Here is a 22,630-nt window from a genome sequence, read left to right on the forward strand (position 1 = left end):
CTGCTGTGTCCAACTGCTGGCTGGACCTTCTTGGGCACTGAATGTTGCCAAACCATGCCTGTCAAGCCCATTTGGGCTTTGTGCATGGAACAATTCAGCACTCTGGTGGGGTCCAGTCAGTTGCCACATCCTCTTTCTCATCTATGGCTGGTCTTTACCCTCTCTGCTAAGCTTGAGAATAACTGAGTTTTAAGAAAAGCATATCATGGTATCTCCTCAAGAAGGGGACAATGACCTAGTGATTATTTTCTGGCATGTCTCCCTAAGAGGCCCAGTTGGTTTGTAGATTTGGTGTTGGTGATAGGATAGAGAAATTTTATTATTGATTATATTCAGTCAGTGGAGAGAGAATTCATTGTTATAAAATGAAGGTTTTGGGAAAATAATATTCAACATCTCTTTGAGCTCTAAAAATTCTATCACTCTTTGTTGGCTGCCACATCTTATTATACCCAAGAAAAAGTGTGTAAAGCTTACATAAGGTAAACCTAAAAGGTTTGTAAGTATGCTGTCATTTCTGATATGGATTCTACATATGCCCATTTGGAACAAAATTTATAAGAGTAGTTGAGACTTTGAAAATACTTTTCCCTTTCTATTCAAAATAAATTCCCTGAAAGTTCAGTTAAATCTAAAACTTAGAATGTATTGAGCATTTATTATATGCCAGGTAATGCTCTATGTATTTTCTCCCTTATGATCTTATTTAATAAGATAAACATACCAGAACGAATGGTCTGTTAAGTTCCTACTACTCTCATTTGATGAGGAGATCTACAGGCTTTAAGTAACCTAAGGTTTCACTTGAAGTGTGGAGCTGGGGTTAGACATAGGTATCCAATCCTATGCCTCCTGCTTCTCAGATAACTTCCACTTAAAATAACTGCTTTCTCTGAATGTGATATAATTTGAAATTATGTTTGAACAATTACTAAAGTTTGCTACCAATCTGAATATCTATGTTAATCCAACTCTATCAAATACGGCATCATATCTCAGTTGATGAGCAATGGTAATACGATGTTAACAATTTTTTAACATTCCCTTAAATTTTAAGCTATTGTACTAACAGATGAAAAATATGAAAGCTCCTAAAATTCAGAATGAATATAAAATGTCATTCTGACATTTTCAATGTCAGTCATAAAACACTTAACATAGTTTTTGAATATTTTCTCATTCAGAGCTTCTCACTTGGTTTAATTATTGCATAAATGTTTATTGAGAGTCTGCTTATCAGCAAACATTCATTAACTATTTATGGGTTAACTTAAAGTTTCCCAGCCTGGAGGTAACCAGGATTATCAGGTTATATGGGTTTCTATGTGGCAGGCTCTATTCTACATGCTTTAGGTACACAATTCTACTTAATCCTCATAATAAACCCCATGAGGTACTATAATGATCATCCCCATTTTCCCATGAAAAAACTGAAGGATAGCTAGTTTAAGTTATATGGCTGATGTCACATAAGTTCTTTGCTTTTCATCACTGTGAGATATATATATATGTGTGTGTGTATATATATACACACATATATACACATATATGTGAGAAATTTGTATATACATATAATATTTGTGTGTTTTTTAATTAGACTATATGAAGTTTACAATTTAGTGTATTCTTGTACACTTAGGGATTAAGAGGAAAGAGATAACTAAGTATAAAAACTGAAACAGAGGAATGCAGAAAAGATGATAGGAACAGGGCAGAATGCACTTGACTCTGCCTGAGGTGGGGAGAGAAAATGATCAGAAAAGCATTGGTGAGATGAGGGTGGTAGAGGGTCTAGAAAGATGCAATGATGTTTTCCCAGAGGTGAATGAAGAACATTCTACCAAAGGAAGCCCTGCTTAGAAGGAAACAGGGTGGTATGAGGATGCAGCCCTCGTGGGAAAGTACAAGTACTCTGGCACTGATAATCCAAAGAAGGTATAAACGGAAAATTGTTGGGAGATTGCAGCAGAACCTTAGCAGAGGCCAGATTTTGAAGGCCCTTATATGGAATGCTTAGAAATTATGCTTTAGTCTCCAAGTAGTAGAAACTTCTAAAAATTTTAAGCAGGGAAGTGTCATGATTTCGACTATTGTAGGAATTTTACTTAGGTCTTATTGTAGAGGTGGATTCAGATGCTGTAAGCAATATAATAATTTAGGAGGTTATTGAAACAATGATCATAGAGCACAGATGTTTCAATCCCTATGAAAACTAAAACAATATATTAATTCAAAACCATTGTGTACCTTCTAACTGGTAGTCCCAGGGTGAGCTGGAATTCAAAGCTGGACAAGATATATTAATAATATTCAATAACATGTCTTCACATTTTTCATTGAAGGAATTTGAAGTAATTAATTACTGGCCTTTCCATTACCCTATTTTCAATGTCTCATTTAGTGTTATACTTTTGACATCACTGTTTAAATATACATTTGCTCTCACTTGTCACAGGCTTAGCAGGGTTCCAATAGATTCTGCCAAGCATGACAACCAACAACTAAAACAGTTTGCAAGTGCAGAGACCTTAAAAAATACACCCCAGTCACCTTTTTGAACATCTCAGAACCAACAATATCATGCAGAATACCATGCCAGATAAAATATGTTAAAATTAAAACATATGGGGTTTAATTTTAACCCTTTTTTAAAGCAACAGATTAAAGTTGGATGAGAGCTATGACTATATTTACAGAAAGCTTTAAAAAAGAATAAAAGCCACTTCTTGTAAGGTTTGTATATGATTACAATTATGGAGACATAACTCTAAATTTAAAAGAATGCTTACTTTAAAATTACATAATGTGTAACATTCTCTAAGTACCTTCACATATGTTATGTCAGTTGATGAGCGGAATAACTTTTAAGATTGGTAAGTAAATAACATCATTACTATGATTCTATAGATGAAAACAATGCATCTCAGAAATACCAAAAAATTTATTCAAGGTCAAAGTCAGTAATTTGTTGAATCAGCACTGTACCGTAACTCAGATTTCCTTGATATAAATTATATGCTACTTCTTCTTGATCATATTGACTGCCAGGGGTAAATAAATAATCATTTATTCATCTATTCATTCATTCATTCATTCATTCTTTCTTTCATTCATTCATTCTTCACACATTTACTTAGTGCCTATTAGTACAAAACACTGGATTGGGTGCTGTGAGATTTATGGAGATTATAAATCAGCTTTGCTGCTTAGGGGACCAGCAAGGGAAATAAGAGGTTCAGTAATAGCTGTGAAGGAGTGGAAAATCATGCCTAATGAGACAGTTACAGAAAGGAATACGAAAGCTCATCATTGAGATAAATTATTTCTGGCTAAGGAATCATGGAAAGCTGTATAAGCAAAGTGGTATTTTAGGTGAGTCTTAATGAGTGGTTGGCATTTGGGCAAAGAGAGATAGGGTGTAAATTCCAAGGAGTGAAAACAGAATGAGCCAAAGAAGAGAGGAAATCGAGATGTTCTTGAGAAATTGTGAAGCATTCATTTCTCTGGCATAGAGTTTGAAGGTAGAAGGAGAAAGATAAGGCTAAAAATATTGTTTAATAACTGGACTAAGGTGTTCATAACTTTCATAGGAGGCAGAATGTGGTGATGAAAAATAATAAAGTCACACAAGTTTAGGTTCAAATAGCTCTGCTGCTTAAGGAACTGTGTGACCATGATCAATTTATATGATTTCTCTAAAATGTTCATATGCCATCCATAAAATGTGGACATTTGTAAAATATTTGAGAAATATTTTCAAATAAAAAAATTTTACCTTCAGTGTGAATGTGAAGATCAAATAACAGGATGTCTGAAAAACAAATGGCACAAGAAGGCCTTCAGTATAAAATTATTTATTTTCCTATTCTTTGGAGTCAGTGGGGGAACAGGGAGGGTGTTTGCTGAGGATGGTGATGTCATGAGAGTCAGTTTTAGCAAATCAAATGTGTTGGGTAAATTAGAGGAGACAGGGGCTGGGCAAGGTGGCTCATTCCTGTAGTTCCAGCACTTTGGGAAGGCAAGGTGGGGGGATCACTTAAGCCCAGGAGTTAGAGACCAGCTTGGACAACGTGGGGAAACCCTGTCTCTACAAAAAATGCAAAAATTAGCCAGGCATGATGGTACACACCTATAGTCCTCCAAGTACTTGGGAGGCTGAAGCAGGAGGATGACTTGAGCCTGGGAGGTTGAGGCTGCAGTGAGCCATGATTATGCCACTGCACTCCAGCCTAGGTGACACAGCAGGACCCTATCTCAAAAAACACTAAAAATAAATAAATAAATAGCATAAAATAGAAGAGAGAGAGATTAAAAGATGAGAAGCAGAAAGTCTTTCATTATCATTATTATTATGTTTTACAGTAAGGCATGGAAAAAATGCCTCAATGAGGTAACGCTTCTGGGAATATATCTAGAATTATAAAAGAACACTGAAACAAACTCTAATTACATCAAGATAAAGTACTTACAGAAAAAGAAGAAATCAAAATTAATTTTAGAATATTGCTATAGGAAAAAACTGAACGAAACCAAACTTTGAAATAAAAAGACTTTTATACTGAGCTCATATTAAAAACAGGGGCTCTAGGTCTTTTAGTCCTCCTATCTTTGATTTCTAAGACAGGTCATTTGGATGACACAAGATATTGTCAGCCTTCTGCACCTGGATAATTTCCACCTTTAAGTACAGCTATTTAGGAAACTCAACAGAATTACCGAATAGGGATTCACTCAATGGCTTTTTTAAAAGACTCTTGAAAATTATGGACTTTGAGCTTAAGAGTGTGCCAATAGTTTACTTGACTACAATTCTAGTCTCCGAAAACCCATATGGTCAAATAGGAATTGGCAGCTCTTTGTCAAATGGTTTGACTATTGAGCCATTCTTTTTGAAATGGATGTGTGAGGTGTCAAAGCCACCCTCTCCACTTGTTATATTCATTTTACAGAGTCAAAGTAAGGCTTGAAGGAAACTTGTTTTTCCTGAACTTCTAACAGTAAACATGTAAATTTTTCTAAATGTTTAAGTATCAACTAAGTATTTATGAAAGTAATGACTGAACTCATATAACTAATGTAATTGATATTTATTGAGTATTGTCTGGGTGTAACATGCTGCTTAAAACTAGGCCTTGAATAAAAGAAGTGGATGGAAGAGGAAGCATGCGTGACTGTGATGTTTACAATAAGCTGATGGGAAATGAGTGTGTGTGTACACATATGCCTATGAAATGAAATAATCAAACTCTATTCCCCTAAGCTTACTTGACTCTTTCTCCTGTCAGAGTGGCTGAAAGAATTCAGTTACCTTTTCAGGATTTCCTACACTAGGAGGACAATTCTAACTTGAAAATTTAATATCTAAAAGCAATATTTTATAAACTGGAAGAAACGTTCCCCCGCCTTGACAGGCCACTGCCATCCACAGAGGAGGCCTATCTGGATCCTATCTTCCTAGACCAAACTAGGCCACCAGAGCTCCCAACTGAGTGGCTGACTATACAGTGTGGCTGTAGCTGGCAAGGCCCAGCTGAGTCAATCTCCAGAATGAGGCTATAATTAAAACCAGAAACTCACCACCTTCTAAGAGATTATCTGGGAAAAAAAATCCCACCATGCTTTTCATCCCTGTTTATTTAAGTCTTTACCAAAACTCCAAACTTTCCAATATATTTGCTTTCATTCAGATTCTAACATCTATATGTATATGTCCCTCCTGTACTCTCACTCAATCCTTTCCCCATCCCAACTCCCTAACACTTTCCAATATCCCCACTGTTACCTAGCAAAATCCTCCTCAAAACTTTTGTTTTCTAAGAGATGGGGTCTTGCTCTGTTACCTAGGCTAGAGTGCAGTGGCCCAATCATAGCTCTTTGCAGCCTCAAATTCCTGTGCTCAAGGGATCCTCCCACCTCAGCCTCCCTAGTAACTGGGACTACAGGTGCATGCCACCACACATAGCTAATTATTTTTAATTTTTAGAGACAGGGTCTCACTATGTTGTGCAGTCTGGTCTGAAAGCAAAATCCTCTTTAACTTCATCTCTTCCCTGGACAGCCCCTGTACCTTTTTGCTGTAATTAATTGCTGACTGTCCCTGCCATATTTTCAAGTTGGGGTTGGGTTTTTACTCACATCCCAATATTCACAGAACCTGGAGCAGGTATGGGTGCCATCTTAGTTTCTCACTGACACTCATTCATAGATGATCCCAGCACTGGCTCGCTGTCTTCTTTGCTACTATTTCTCTTTTTGTTTTCAGTGATTTCTCAATAGATATCCATGGGAGTGATTATTCAAAACTCTGTCCTTCAAATACTTTGCCTTCCTTACTTCCAAAGATGTTTTCCCCATCCAACCTTAGCACTCATTACCCTATAATTTTCAAAACCTGTACTACATAACTAAATTTTGATCCCATGCATACACTTTCCCAATCACTATTATCTGTTTTCAACTTTCTAAGTTTACTGTAGTGTTCTCATTTCAACGACATACAGACAGTTAATTTATTGACCCCAGCACTTTTTAAGAAAACATAAACCCCTATAGTATTCCCCCTTTCTTTGCAAAGAGTCCATGATCCACCATGCTATTTATTTGGCAAATCTCAAAAACTAGTTAATTCCACCTCTTCAACCGTACTTCTGCACACAAGCACCAAGCAGGGTGGGAGAAAAACAAACAAAAAATGCCTGATGTCTGTTAAAATTTATGACCACAAATCTCAAGTGGGCTCTCATTACAGCCCAGTATTTTTACTGCCTTTCTTTACCCAATTCACTTTCTCACTCTCCTAGCAGATATTTTGTATCTCTCTCCCTCACTCGTTAAACCTTCAGATCTTCATTCTCAGCTAATTACTTCATTTATTATTTTACTTAGAAAGTAGGATAATTCAGAAGAGAACTACTTCAGAGTCTCAAAACCAAATCTTCCAAGCTATTTGCATCTGTATATCTATACTGTCTCTTCTTTCCTAGGAAAATTAATGAACTGGTAAAAAATAGCCAAGGCAATTTTGAAGAACAGGCAGGAGGATTTACATTCAAGGTATTAATATTTATTAGAAAGCTATAGTAGTTAAGAGAACATAGCATTGACAAAACCAATAGCTAAACAGTGAAAACAATGAGAACTGGAATGGAAAAGTGCAGAAACAGACCAAACATGTGCATTCATCTGACTTGTGAAATGGAGACGGTATGGTCTTTCTAATAAACAGTGTAGGTCAAATGGGTATAAACATGGAAAAACTAATCTTGAACTCTCATTTATACCATACTAAAAACTAATTTCAGATGAATCATAATCTAAATATAAAAACAAAACAATAAAACTCTTAGGGACCATGGTCATGATCTTGGGGTAGAGAGAATGTCTTCAATAGGACATAAAAAGAAAAAGATTGTAACATGGATTACCAGAAAATTAAAACCTCCTGTTAATAAAAAAAAAGAAAAAAAGCAAAAACAAACAAACAAACAAAAAAAAAAACTACAGAAACCAAACACACCACAACCACTAAAAAAAATACACTAAAAAACCAAAACACTGTTGAGGAGAATGAAGAAGCAAGCCACAGAGACTTGCAATACAAATATCTAACAAAGGAATAGAATATATAAATAAGTACCACAAATTAATAAGGCAGAAACAATCATCTAAAGAGAAAATAGGCAAAATACTTGAATAAATACTTCTTTAAAGGGGATATAAAATTGATTCATAAAAATGTGAAAAGATGCTCAACTTTATTAATTGTCAGGAAAACACAAATTTAAACCATAATGATGTAGCAGTGCATAATGACCAGAGTGACTAAAATGAAAAAAGATAATAATAAATGTTGACAAAGATATGAAGCAAGTAGAACTTTCTATACAATTACTGGTGAGAGTATAAACTGGTAGAATCACTTTGGGAAACTTGAGCAGTATCTACCAAAACTGAACATACATATCCTTTTAACCCAGGATTTCCACTTCTTGATAGATATCTAAAAGAAATGCATACCTATGTTCACAAAAAAACATACACAAGTATTTTTATGGTAGCACAGTTTATAATAACCCAGCTATGGAAACAACCCAAATGTCTATTAACAGTAGAATGGGTAAATAAATTGTAATATGCTTATGCAAAGGAATACTATTCAGTGATAGTGAATAATTTATATATACAGGAAACAACATTGAAAAATTTTACAAACATAATGCTAAAAGAAACCAGACATAGAAGAGTATCCTCTGTGTAACTCAATTTATATAAAATTCAAAACCAGGCAAAATTAATTTAAGGTGTGAGAAATTGGGAAAGTGATTATCCATGGTGAGGGATACCAGTTGGGTAGGGGGTTGTTTTAAGCACAGCAAATTTATCAAATATCCTATTAGAAATAAACATTATTTGAGTTACCTTTGCATTTGTTAACAGTGATCATCATGGTATTTCAAGTGGGATAAATGAGTAACAAAATAGTAAAAACACAAAATTACTATCAAAGATGTGAATTCAATTCAGATTGTCAACCTTTCCTTCTCTAAAGTCTGCATAAAACAGGTCTAGGTTTTGCAAAACTTATAATTCTCTTAATGAAGCCTTCACTATATTCTCTTTTAAGAAAAGAAAGATATTTTTAATCCATATCTTTATTTGCAAAACTGTAAAAACAAAAGTGAGTAAATTACTTTGAAATAAATCAAACACAGGCAGTCACTTTCCCAATCAACCTTTTATCTCATCAGGACAACTGTGAACACCTAGAATGCTATTTCTCAAAGGCCAGTGCATAGAATCCCTACATTACTACTCCTCTTGGAATCTGTTGCCACATCAATATAAAATGGGCATAACAATAGCAACTATCTAAAGTTGTTGGAAGGATTAAATGAGACAATGCATATAAAATTCATTACCCCGAACACAGTGACTGCTCAGCAGATGGTAACATTTAATACTAACAGTCTTAATTTATTTTTGATAATGTCATCATCATAATAACCTGATATGCTCATTAAATCACTATTGATTTCTAGACTCAACCCTGGACCTAACCAAAGCTGAAGGGCCCAGAAATCTGCATTTTAACTAGCATTTGGACTGATTCTTTTTGCACATTACAGCTTGAGAACTACTATCCAGAGATTAGGGCTTACTTCTTGTTTTTTCTTCATAGCTCCAATGCAGGGGTCTGTACATATGAATGCTTATTGATAGGCTGACTGATATTCAATATTGCCAGACTAGTGTGATGTAAATTATTAAGGGAATCTGCAATTTGTTATAGATTTGTGTAGTAAAAGAAAATATATTTTAATTTTGACTCCAGAAAATATAAAGGGAGGGCTGTTTTGTTAACAGTATCAAAAGTAACTTCAGCTTCAATTATGTAAACTCTTTGTCATGTGAAGATATTTGAATCATGTCACACTTCACATAACCCATTTTATTTCCCTTAAAATAGTTTAGCTCGTTTCAGATTTTGTATTGCTTCCTTTTTTTAAAGAAGATCCACAAGGCATAGACATGTGTTCACAGAGAGAACAAATGACCATATTCTCTGGGACCTGCATTATTAACTCATTTATGCCTAGTGTTCTATTATTGGAATTCTAAGCATGTGGGAGTTATTTATATACTACTGCTCAATTTCATTACCAGAGTCTGATTGCAAAAATTCAAAAAATTGCAACCTCAGGCATAAATGGGTTAATGAGTCCAGAACTGGGCTTCCATAATCGCTATATTTCTTACATCTGTGTTCATTTAAAGGAAGGTTCCAGCAATTTGTCTAAAAGGAGAAATTGCAAGTGAAAGGGTATTCAAATGTTTAATTCAAATAGAAATTAAATCAAATCACAGTAGCTATTTGTACTTTTGTCTATAAAAGTTATACAACCTGTTGCACTGAATAAAAATTTTTAATGAGAAAAGAAATCTCATCAGATGTTTGATTGCATTGAAATTACAGAGATGTTAATCTTTCACCAAAGAGAAAAAATTAGGAAATATTTTCAGCATAGTTTCTGTTTCATTTTATTAAGTAAACTTAATGGTTAAAAGATAAAACCTACATATTGTTTCAATGCAAGATAATGTTTAAGAACAAATTTTCTTGTTTGGTGAAAAGTCTTGAACATACACTTTATTATGAAAAATAAATTCATATAGTTCAGTTACATATTTTCAACCACTGTTGGCTATCTGTGTAAATCTATATTCTATAAGTTACTTGAAGAGGTCCAGTGAGGCTTTGTGAGACATTTATTTCATGAGCCAAATATAAGCGTGTTTGGGATTAAACATGAAGAACTTGACCTCCAGGCCACCAGATGGACTTGTTATTTTCCAGCCAATAATCTATTCCTTTATAAATATCAAATACCCTTGATTTTCTGATGCCACAATTAACCTTTAAAATGACTCTGAAGTACAGTGAGACTTTTCTCATTCTCAGGTATCGGATAATTTTCAATTTTTTTCTTTTCTGGCAATGATGCTAAGTTCTGACAGTTTGCTAAGCAGTGGAAATCATGCTGTAAGCAAAAGTCTCTGCAAGACAGAGATTCTTACAAAATAGTCTTTATTTTTCCAATGGATACTGGCTACTTTTATAGGATCCAATTCCAAGAACAACTTCACAGAAGCAAGGGTTCCCTGTCCTGCAACTGAAATCACAAGACATAGATTGAAATGGCTAAGGTTTTTCTTCTACCTCTGTCCAGCTTAACCCCTGTCCTTCCTAGTTTATCTTTGTTCCACAGGCCGAATTTGTACATCCAAATCAATTACAGTAGCCTATGTTCTGATAGGATAGAGTAAAAATATGAAAATGTGTGAACAATTTTAAGTAGAAGATTTAGCTATTTAGCAAAACAGCAACAATATGAAAAGCACTTTACTTAAGCATACAAATAGTCTGATTTCTGTTGGTTAGTCAGAAAATTCCAGACCTGTGAAGAGCAGCAGAAAACTGCAGATGAATTTTGACTCCTCTTGAGCACTTTCCATTGTATTTCCTTGCCTTTTGAGAACTGCTTTGGTAATTAAATATGGCCTTCATTAGGGGGTCTCATTAGAGAAAATGACCCATCAAAGACCAAAGCAGAGTCGTACATAAACTGGTCATATTTTACATTATATCTGTTTCGTTGGCTCATTTTCTCTGATAATTCAATTCTAGATTTAAAAATGCACCAAGAGTAAAATAAAATTTTGATCTTTCTTATCAGTGATAGTGAGTGTGACTTCTAGTATGACATCTGAAACAAAATCTGAGCATGCTCAAAAGTAGAATAGATTTGGAATAGGAGACCATTTCTGGAAATCTCTGGTTGGTGGGTATTTATACATTCTCATCTCATTTAAAACTTACAATTGACTCTGTAAAAGGAAAACTAGACTACACTAGTGACTAGAAAATTAAGATCATTAACATTGTATCCATTTTAACACGGTACCCCAATACCATATATCATTCATTCATTCAGTTGTTCCCCATATTTTCTGTTACTCCCTTATGTTTGGAGCTGGATCTTAATTAAATGCTTAAGATTTCTCCAAAGAATAAATATAAGAAGTAGCAACACTTACTTTCCAGTAATAAACTGACTCCTGGATGGTGTGCAAATAGGCTGGACATAGTAGTTCTCCAGTTTAACTCCTTCGGCAGCGAGCTTGTCAAGAGTGGGCGTTTTAATCTCAGATCCGTGGTAACCCACATCTCTAAATCCCTGATCATCGGCTAGGATGAAAATGAGATGGGGCTGGGAGGTGGAAGTTGTGCTGGGCTCTAGTCTGTCTCCAGCTTGAGCTAGTAAGGCCCCTTCTTCCTCATCTTCTAAACCCTGGCCCCAGGACAGGTAACCATAAGTGAGGAGGCAGAGGATCCAGAATCCTGCCAGCGCCCCCATTGCTAGCATCTTTCCAGGACAGACCCAGGCGTGTGGAGAAGGCGGAGGCGGATGCCCCGCACAGCCCCTGGGAGCCATTCACTCGGGTCCCAGGCGAGACTCCACGCGGAGAACCACGCGCCCCGTGCCGCTGCGGGCGCACACATGCACCCAACAGACAGTGGAGACTCTCCACCTGGCAAGAAATCCTCCTCTCCTCTCAGCTGTCACCATGTCCGACAACTTTAATCTTCCATAAGTGATGGCTTAATGGATGGGACTCCGGAAGAACAAGGAGGGCTCGCTCTTCTCCAGCATATTTCACTTTCTCCTCCTCCTCCTCACTGCCTAGAGCAGCTTCCACCAAGGACAAAAAAAAAAAAAAAAAAAAGTTAATATCTCCACCCAAAAGTTCTCTGGAGAAAAAAAAACAAGCGAGGAATTGAGAATCACACTGGACAGGAACTTTTCGTGGCCAGAGCGCCCTCGACGTTGGGGAGCAAGGCTGACTGTCCTGGGAGTGCTGGTACGGAGGGCAGTGGGAATGGCTGTCTGTCCTGCGGTCCCCACACCTGGAAAGAACTGCGAAGTGGACGCGTCGCGTCGGGCTCTCATCGGACAGATAAACTGCCGTAGTGGACCGGCCTCCTGATCACCTTCTCCACTTTCCCAGGGCTCTCTATTTTCCCCAGTCCTTTCCTAGGCGTTTGCCAATCTCCCCAACACTCACCAGGCGGCGAAGTGAGGAAAAAACCGTTTCCTGATCTCCCTCCACCTCTGCAGAAACTCCGGGCAGCAATTCTTTTTCCCGGCTGCTGAGGAGCCTGAAGGCCAAACCCGGGTCCCTAGCCCCGTCGCCGGCCAGCGCGGAGCCCGTTTGGCCTTTGCGGAGTTGGCGCACCCGGCGCAGGCGCTGCAAGCTGCGTGCGTTTCCTCAGCTAACTTATTTAGCTTTGGCACTCCGAGTTCTTTTGCCTCCTCCCTCTTTTCTCTCCAGTGAATCACAGAACGGTACTTTCTTCCTTAGCTCCTCCGGGAAGAGGGGGAGGGGGAAAGGACGGTTTAGAGGCTCGATCTTTCCTTTTTCTTTTCCGGGAGGTGAATGGCCAAAGCAGAGGAGGCTTTGCCAGAGGGAGAGCTGCGTGCTGCTGGAGCCTGACGGGATTCCGGGGTATCCGCCTGAGCTACCGCGTCCCAAGAGTGTTGCCTCCTGCCCATCAACCCGCGAGAGGGAAAGGACGGCGGCACGAATGGGGAAGGGTGAAGCGAGCGCTTCTTTTCGTGGGTCTGTTGGTGAAGAGCCCTGTCTCCTATCCCTAAAGTTGCGCTTGCAAACTTTTTCTAGCTTCTGGAGGGAGTCAGAGAGAAGGAGCAGGAGTAAAAACAAAATGCGTAGGACACTCTTTCCTCTTTCCAACTTCCTTTTCAGGTTTTCCTTTACTAGTTCCCCCACCCCCATCATTTTCTTATTCCTTTTGTCCCTACCTCTTTTTTTTTTTTTTTTTTTTGACTAACGATGACAAATTTTAAGTTTTATTTCCTCTCCCAATAGCTGGCTTTTACAGCCTGATTCTTCGTTACCTTTTCCCTACGTGAAGATACTGGAATTGCCTGCTCCCTCTTACCTCTCCCCTAACTTACCCACAGGGTGTCTCCAGCCAAGAGCGTGGAGAGGAAGAGTTATGCGTTTCTCCTTCAAGAACCACAAAGCCAGTCTGCATTCCTGCATTAAAGAAGCCAGTGTTTCCCATCCAGTAATTCGGGGAGCTTCATCATTTTTTTCTTTCTTTCTTTTTTACTGTGTGGAGTAAAACCATTGTAAAAACTTGTCTTGGTTGTGAAAATACTCTTGATTTTACCAGAGTCACAGTTTTAAAGCCCGGCTCAAAGGCAGGAGAGGGATGTCTAGTACAGTCTCTCTTTATAGAAGAGGCAATGGATTCCAAGAGCCACTGAGACATTTTTTCTAGCACCAAATTTATTCAACAGTTACTTACTGAACACCTACTGTGGGCTGGCACATTACCATGTCAGATTCTCTCAATTGACTGAAACATAAATCTAGGTTTCGTTTAGTCATTTATTTTTAATTCTCTCCTGTTGCTAAAGTTCCTGCAGAGTTCCCAGGCAAAACTTTGTGAAATGGGAACTTTGAAAGGCGCGATGGTGCTCCCTGAAGTTAACCTTGCTAGCTGCTGTAGGCCTTCTAGTCTCTGCTCTACCCTGTAGCCCTTCTGGCTAATCTGGGGAGAGAGAGTCAGTTTTAGAAGACATGTTCAGAAAGGTGAGTTTAGCAGTTCTGTAAATTAAGTCACTAAATATGTAATGAGAGTACTGAGTGTCAGGGGATTGAAAGGCACTGAGAGGTAGGGCTCTAGGCTTAATGGACCTAGCCAGGTGCTTGAATGGGAAAGATGCAAACATTCTGATCAATCTAGCCTTTTATTTGGGGAGATAGTGACTTCTTGTGACATAGCACAAGAAGTATCCATGTTCTGTGTGAGAAGGAGGCACATTTTCTGTTGAGGTTCCAAGCAATAATAATAATAATAAATCAAAATGTTTGGAATACATGTACTAACCATAGCACTCTATACTGACACATACACACATATACAGTTGCATCTATCAGGGATTAGTTTCAGAACCCTGAGGGATACCAAAATTCATGGACGTTCAAGTTCCTTATGTAAAATGGTACAGTATGTGTATATACCCTACATATTAATATATCTTCTATGCTTTAAAACATCTCTAGATTACTTATGATACCTAATACAATGTAAATGCTATGAAAATAGTTGTTAGAGTGTATTATTTTTATTGTTGTATTGTCATTTTTTATTGTTTTCTTCTTTTCTCAAATGTTTCCAGTCTATAGTTGGTTGAGTCCCATAATGTAGAACCTGGGAATACGGAGGGCTGACTGGGTATGTTTGTTTATAAAGTGCTGTATACAGTTTATTTATTTTCCTTCTGTATCAACCTTATGAGGCATTCTTCCATTCAACAAGTATTTGGGGAGCTGGGCCAATGCTAGAGGATGGGAAGGTAATGATGAAATAAATCAGTCTCTGCTCTGTTGAAATATACACCAGAGTGGAGAAGAAATACATTCATCAATGAATCACCCTACAACTCCAATAGTTACATGCTATGTTACTTACTATACAAATATTCTGAAAAAAGGAACACTTTCAAAGAAATTTTAAAACACAAAAAACAATTTAGACTGGGTACAACTACTGGGTGGGGTGGTTCAGGGGAGTCATCTTTAAACTGAGGACATGTTTTTTTTTTTGTCATTGTCTTTCTACAGAAAAGTTAGACTTAGAAATCTGATTTCAAAGCCGATGGTTTACAAAAGATATTCTTCCTACAAATGGGCTTTAAAGTCTTTGCCAGCCACATAGCACAGAGATAAAACAGCTGCCAGAGTTAGAATTCTAATCCCCACACGAGGCATGCAGACACTTTATGCTCAGGATAGAAGGACAGAAGTCAGGTCCTAAAAGGCCATTTCAGTATTAAACAGCACTAACACTAAGAAAGACTAAGAACTACTTACAATTACTAATAAGAGCCAAGAAACAAGAATGGCCATGCCACAGTAGGCCAAATGAGATGTGACTCAAAGAGGAAAATCAAAGGCAGCTGAGTGCCCTACCCACAGTAGGTAAGACTTATTTCACATCCCTAAGGAAGACATGGAGAATGGCATCAGAGGCTATTGAATGCCCTAAGCTTTATAGTGCATATACTGGTATTATGAGTACATATGCTTTGCATTTCTCATTATAGGATTGGGTTTCGTGTGCTCTAAGCAACAGTTTTAGCATTCTCATGAAGTCTCCAGTTAAAGACCCTCTGTAACTTACTAGTTCTTTCCTGATTTTAGAATCAGCATTTTAGTATTCAGGCATCAGCTGGCCTTACAGATGTCCATCTTAGATTTATTTCAGCTTAAATATGCCTATATTACACACAAACTCTAGTTGTGGAGTGATTATATAAAAATTTAAGCTGTTATTTGATTCAGAAAAAAAAGAAAAGAAAAATAGAACTGCCTAGAAATGAAATGTATATGGATTGAGTCTTCAAGTGAGGGTTAATCAGGAGGTGAGATGAAGCTATGCCTTAAAGTATGATAAAAATTTGGAAGTAGGAGAGAAAGTTAAAGGAAGGACATTTCAAGTTAAAGAAAAGAGAAAGCCAGTTTTGCTGAACACATTTGGATTGGAAGATTATGGGAAAAAATGTTAGGAAGTTCAGGTGACACCAGATTTGAGAGACTTTGGAAAAGTATGAAGAGCTGGAACTTGATTCTGAGGGCATTAGGAGGAATGAAATCCTTTGAGTAGGATATAACATGATAAACTATTTTAGTGAGGTGATTTCTGGGATAGATTTATAGGGATAGAAGTTACAAATGAGCTGCTTCAGTCCGTCAAAGTTTGAAGAGTTGTAACTTTACTCTGAGGGTACTGAACCTATTGACTTCTTAGTGTTTTTTTTTTTTTTTTTTTTTTTCCTTGATTAGAGTAAGACATGATGCAAAATATAGGAAAAGAATTCCCAGGGCATTTTCAGGGAGAGACTTGAGGGAGTAAAGACTAGAATCACACAACTGCCACGGTGTGTAAAAATTGTGCAGCAAAATATTCCTTAGGTTAAAAAACTATGCTTTGGTTTTGTTACCTGTTGGGAGAAGAGCATTTATTAAAAACTCAGAAAGATTTAATCAACTAGGAGGGGGGCAAAATGGACAAAAGAATAAGGGACCCAAGATAGGACCTTGTTTGACTGGATAATAAAAAAGAATGAATAGGTTAAATTGGGAGAATGACCGCCAACAAAAAGGGATGGTATGATTAAGGCACCACAGGGTGTCTGGGGTTCCTCAAGAGGTGGACAAAGGGTACTGGATGCCCAGAGGTTGGAGGGTGGAGTGAAGGATTGGGTATGGGGAGCCTGTCAGTCAACATAAAAGCTAAGAAAATCACAAGCAAGCAGTAAAGTGGGTAGCTAAACACTATTTCTTTGAAACATCCATGTTAAATCTCACCATTAAAATGACATTTCCCACAGCCTCCCAGTATGCATGGACTGAATAGCTTATGAATTTCATAAACCTAAAAAAATATTTGAAGGGATGCCTAGTAGGACAGCATGCCTGCCACACCATTTCTGTTTCTTCTGTAGGTACTTATTTTCAACTAAACATATACTCAAATTTCAAAAGATACGGCTAAGTGTAGGTTTAAAAATAGTGAACACAGCCAATCCAGAGATTTATGGACTATTAAAAAGATTTAAAATCCAATTGCTGCTTGGTTGCATTTACAAGTACATTACTGAAAATAAAGGAATGTCACTGTGTTTAAATTAATACACAAATAGTCTAAAACAGATGTTTACCCTAATATGATTGTTTTGACATGGATGACATATAATAAACTCCTTATTAAGTATTATTAACTCTTTACTAGGCTATGGAACTTAGGCTGCTTTGAGCCATTAAGTTATCACAAGCAACATTCACTTTCTGACCAAGACCAAGTAGGATGGCTAACTTTCTGGTTTAGTAAATGTTAAGTTGAGTTTGCTTCTGATATGGTTAGACTGTGTGCTCACCCAAATCTCATCTTGAATTGTAACTCCCATAATTCCCATGTGTCATGGAAGGGACCTGGTGGGAGATAATTGAATCATGGAGGAGGGTCTTTCCCGTGCTGTTCTCATGACAGTGAATAAGTCTCACAACATCTAATGGTTTTACAAAGGGGAGTTCCCCTGCATATTCTCTCTTTCTTGCAGTCACGTAAGACATGACTTTGCTCCTCCTTGGTCTTCCACCATGACTGTGAGGCCTACCCAGCCATGTGGAACTGTGAATCAATTAAACCTCTTTCATTTATAAATTACCCAGTCTCAGGTATGTCTTTATTAGCAACATGAGAACAGACTAATATAGTAAATTGACACCAGAAAAGTTGGATGTTGCTGTAAAGATACCTGAAAATGTGGAAGCAACTATGGAACTAGGTAATAGGAAGAGGTTGGAACAGTTTGGAGGACTCTGAAGAAGACATGAAAATGTGGAAAAGTTTGAAACTTCCTAGAGACTTGTTGAATGGTTTTGACCAAAATGCTGATAGTGATATAGGCAATGAAGTCCAGATTGAGGTGGTCTCAGACGGAGATGAGGAACTTGTTGGGAACAGAGTAAAGGTCACTCTTGCTATGCAAAGAGACTGGCGGCATTTTGCCCCTACCCTAGAGATCTGCGTATCTTGGAACTTGAGAAAGATGATTTAGGGTATCTGGGGGATGAAATTTCTAAGCCACAAAGCATTCAAGAGGAAGCAGAGCATTAAAGTTTTGAAAATCTGCAGTCTATGCAATAGAAAAGTAAAACTCATTTTCTGGGGAGAAATTCAAGCCTGCTGCAGAAATTTGCACAAGTAACAAGGAGTAGAATGTTAATCACCAAGACAATGGGGGAAATGTCTCCAGGGCATGTCAGAGACCTCTGGGGCAGCCCCTCTCATCACAGGCCTGGAGGCCTAGGAGGAAAATATGGTTTCCTGGGCTGGGCCCAAGGCCCCCTTTCTGCGTGCAGCCTCAGGACGTGGTGTCCTACGTCCCAGCTGCATCAGCTCTAGCTGTGGCTAAAAGGGGCCAACATACAGCTCAGACTGTTGCTACAGACAGTGCAAACCCCAAGCCTTGATGGCTTACACGTGGTGTTGGGCCTGTGGGTGCACAGAAGTCAAGAATTGAGCTTTGGGAATCTCCACCTAGATTTCAGAGGATGTATGGAAATGCCTCAATGTCCAGGCAGAAGTTTGCTGCAGGCATAGAGCCCTCATGGAGAACCTTTGCTAGGGCAGTGTGGAAGGGAAATGTGGGGTTGGAGCCCCCACACAGAGTCCCCACTGGGGCACTGCCTAGAGCAGCTGTTAGAAGAGGACCACCATCCTCCAGACCCCAGTGGATCAGGTAGATCCACTGAGAGCTTGCACCATGTGCCTGGAAAAGCTGCAGACACTTGATACTAACCTGTGAAAGCAGCCAGGAGTGGGGCTGTACCCTGCAAAGCCACAGGGGTGGAGTCACCCAAGGGCATGGGAGCCCATCTCTTACATAAATGTGCTCTGGATGTGAGACATGGAGTCAAATGAGATCATTTTGGAACTTTAAGATGGAATGACTGCCCTGTTGGAATTTGGACTTGCATGGGCCTAGAGCCTCTTTGTTTTGGCCAATTTCTTCCATTTGGGACTGTTATATTTACCCAATGCCTGTACCTCCATTGAATGTTGGAAGTAACTAACTTGCTTTCAATTTTACAGGCTTATAGGCAGAAGGGACTTGACTTGTCTCAGTTGAGAGTTTGAATTGTGAACTTTTGAGTTAATGCTGAAATGAGTTAAGACTTTTGGGGGCTGTTGGGAGGAATGATTGGTTTTAAAATGTGAGGACATGAGATTTGGGAGGGGCCAGGGGTGGAATGATATGATTTGGCTGTGTCTGCACCCAAATCTCATGTTAATTGTAGCTCCCATAATTCCCATGTTTCAAGGGAGGGTCCTGGTGGGAGGTAATTGAAACATGGGGGCAAGTCTTTCCTGTGCTGCTATCTCATGACAGTAAATAATTAGTCTCCTGATCTCTGATGGTTTTACAAAGGGCAGTTCCTCTGAATACACTCTCTTGCCTGCTGTCATGTAAGACATAACTTTGCTCCTCATTCGCCTTCTGCCATGATTGTGAGGCCTCCCCAGCCATGTGAAACTGAGTCCATTAAACTTATTTCCTTTATGAATTACCCAGCCTAAGGTATGTCTTTATTAACAGCATGAGAACAGACTAATACAGCTTCCTTCTTTTGGAAAGTCTCTGTTGAATAGTAACAGTAATAATTTGTCAAGAAAAGATGAATGATGTGGGAGAATTAAAGTTTCAACCATGTATAAATGTAGTTACCCAAAAGTAGCAAGGTTTTTGACATCAGAAACTCAGAAAATTTAAACTGTCAAAAAGATCTTTCTTTCATTCAACAAACATCTTTACCCAAAAGCAGACTTTTAAACAAAATTTTATGATGAGAAAATCCTAAAATTTCTGCATTTTAAAAATCCACTCCTATTACTTAAATTGTAAATAAAGTTCTATATTCTTTACATAGAAATTTTCTGTTTAGACTATCAATTCCTGAAATTACCTGGCCATTAGAATCCATTAAGGATTTTTTTTTTTTTTTTTTGAGACAGAGTTATGCTCTTGTTGCCCAGGCTGGAGTGCAATGGCGCGATCTCAGCTCACTGCAACCTCCGACTCCTGGGTTCATGTGATTCTCCTGCCTCAGGCTCCCCAGCAGCTGGGATTACAGGTGCCCACCACCATGCTCAGCTAACTTTGTATTTTTAGTAGATAGAGGGTTTCACCATGTTGGCCAGGCTGGTCTCAAACTCCTGACCTCAGGTGATCTGCCCACCTCAGCTTCCCAAAGTGTTGAGATTACAGGAGTGAGCCACCATGCTTGGCCTAAGGATCTTTTTTTAAAAAAGAAAATTCCCATACCTAAGACCGAAATCAAAATACCCACAGTCTGCAACTATTTACGTTACAGATAGTGCTGCAGATGATCCTGTGTGTGTTGAGTTTTGAAAACCACTGATTTACAATCTAAATCATGAAAAAGTTTTAATGGGACTGCTTACTCAGTAAAGTTGGAGTCATTTACCAAATGCAATATGGGAAACAGCTGAAAAACAAATGGGCAAGTCTAGAGTTGGAACATCTGAGGGCTGAGCACCTAATTTCTGTCAGATGGCAGGAAGAAGCAAGGCTGAGACATGGCCAAGTCACCAGGATCAAGAAAAGAAGAGAGAGGCATTAAAGCCTAAGTGGGTGAATGCCAGAGGCAACAGTCCGTGCAGGCATTGCTGGATTCAGAGTACATTTAAACAAAAGACCAGGTAACAAGCTAAATTATAAATCCAGCTCCTCCAAAGTGAAGTCTTTAGGCAAGATTCCTGGCATTCTTCTTGTGGCATGGGCCAGAGGTGGGAGGTACCGACCTCTTGAGATTGAAGTGGGCTGCTGTCTAGTTTCAATGGGTCTAGACAGATGTGGAATCCAGGGTCAGGCTAATCAACAAGAGTAAGTGCCTGATGTGGCATCCAGGAAGCAGTAAAAAATAATGTGAATTAATAAGATACCCAGTGATAAAATCAATAGAATTTGGTGATTGGAGAATAAAAATGAGGGAGGAATAGATGATTATACTTAGTTTCTGGTTTGGGTAACTATAAATAGTGGTGCCATTTATAATGGTAGAAATCCTGAAGGAATTTAGCAGGTTTGGTGAATAGGTGGACAAAAAGTACTTTGATTTTGAGGTCTATGAACCATCCCAATAGAGGGGTGCAGTAGGGAGGTGCATATATAGGCCTTCACCTCAGGAAAGAGGGCAGGACGAGGAATTCCGCTGGACTCTAGATAGTTTAGACAAAATTTCCAGGGAAAGGTGAAGAATAAGTAGTGAGAACGGGGTCTGGGAGATAACTCTTTAAGGATAGGGAAGATGACATGTTGTCCATAAGGAGACAAGAAGTCATGAGAGAAACGTAACTGTAAAGATAGCAGCATTTATTGAGCTTTACTTAGTAATGGTATGGTTCCAAACTATGCTAAGTGGTTTTATGTGAACTATCCCCACACTCTTTGTAACCACCCTATGCAGGTAGGGACATATGAGGAAATCAAGGTTGAGTTACACCAGGTGACTGTAGAAAGAGTAGGAGGCAGAATAGGAACATCATAAGAGAGCAGGATATCATATAGCCAAGGGACAGTAAGCCAGCACACCAGGGAGTGGGAGAGGTTGATAGAGTCAAGAGTAATCGAGAAGACCAGTGTCATAAGGCACATATTCTAGCAGATTTTACTTTACAAAGATATGGTCTCTGTGAATAGCTAACTAATGCCTTTTTCTTATGTGGGAGTTCACTGGCATTGACAGATAGAGTTCTAAAGTGTTAAAGTATTGATAAATGAAATTAGCTTGAAAAGAAAACAAAGTTTTACCCTGAAATCTGTATAAAAGAACTGATAACCACCAAAAAATATAAACATTAAAATAAACAAGATGAGACATGTGGTTTCATGGCATGGCTCTTCCTTTTATGTCTTTGAGATATATGGCAATTCACTTAACTTTTCTGAGCTTCAGTGACCTCAAATTTAATATGTATTTCATAAGAGTATATGTTTATACAGGGAGATGAAAGAATTTGAATAAACTTGTTTGAATAAACTTTTTTCAAAACTAAGAACTAAATATTATAAAGATAGTTAAGAGCATAGACTCTAAAGCCATCCTCTGCACTTGCTAGCTAAATGATTTAGCCTCCCTTTGCCTCATTTGTCTCATCTCTAAAATAGGGATAATAATAGTGTCTACTTCATAGTGTGTCATGCTCATTAGCTATTGCCAAATAATGCTGCTTAGCAAATCATCCCCAAACTCAAAGCAACAATAATTTATTCTTACAAATCTAAGCATTGGGCCAGCTTGGCCCCAAGTGTTTCCTGTGTCCTCCTGAGATTAGTGATGTAGACACATGTTCTTTCATGGCAATGGCTGAAGTATAAGAGAGCAAGCCCCATCAAGGAAGCACATATCAGACTCAGAGTATCTGCTTATATCCCATTGGCCAATGCAAAAC

General features: G+C 38.3%; 1 protein-coding gene and 1 long non-coding RNA gene across 3 annotated transcripts in view; one reads left to right on the forward strand and one right to left on the reverse strand.

Annotated features, from left to right (window-relative positions):
* Nucleotides 1-13,297, reverse strand: part of ARSJ (arylsulfatase family member J) — a 105,772-nt gene extending 92,475 nt beyond the window's left edge. For both annotated transcript variants that reach the window (XR_001880646.1, XM_017847994.1), the window contains exons 1-2: nt 12,625-13,297; nt 11,596-12,251 (exon numbers count right to left, since the gene is read on the reverse strand). Coding sequence is in view for 1 of the 2 variants with exons in the window: in XM_017847994.1 (XP_017703483.1) it covers nt 11,596-11,993 (398 nt within the window). In the remaining variant the exon portion in view is untranslated. The remainder of the gene's footprint in view (nt 1-11,595; nt 12,252-12,624) is intronic.
* Nucleotides 1-22,630, forward strand: part of LOC108512668 (uncharacterized) — a 280,548-nt gene that overhangs the window by 145,653 nt on the left and 112,265 nt on the right. The gene's annotated exons all lie outside the window — the stretch shown is intronic.

This window comes from Rhinopithecus bieti, unplaced genomic scaffold (assembly GCF_001698545.2).
Source record: "Rhinopithecus bieti isolate Rb0 unplaced genomic scaffold, ASM169854v2 scaffold_947, whole genome shotgun sequence".
NCBI lineage: Eukaryota > Metazoa > Chordata > Mammalia > Primates > Cercopithecidae > Rhinopithecus > Rhinopithecus bieti.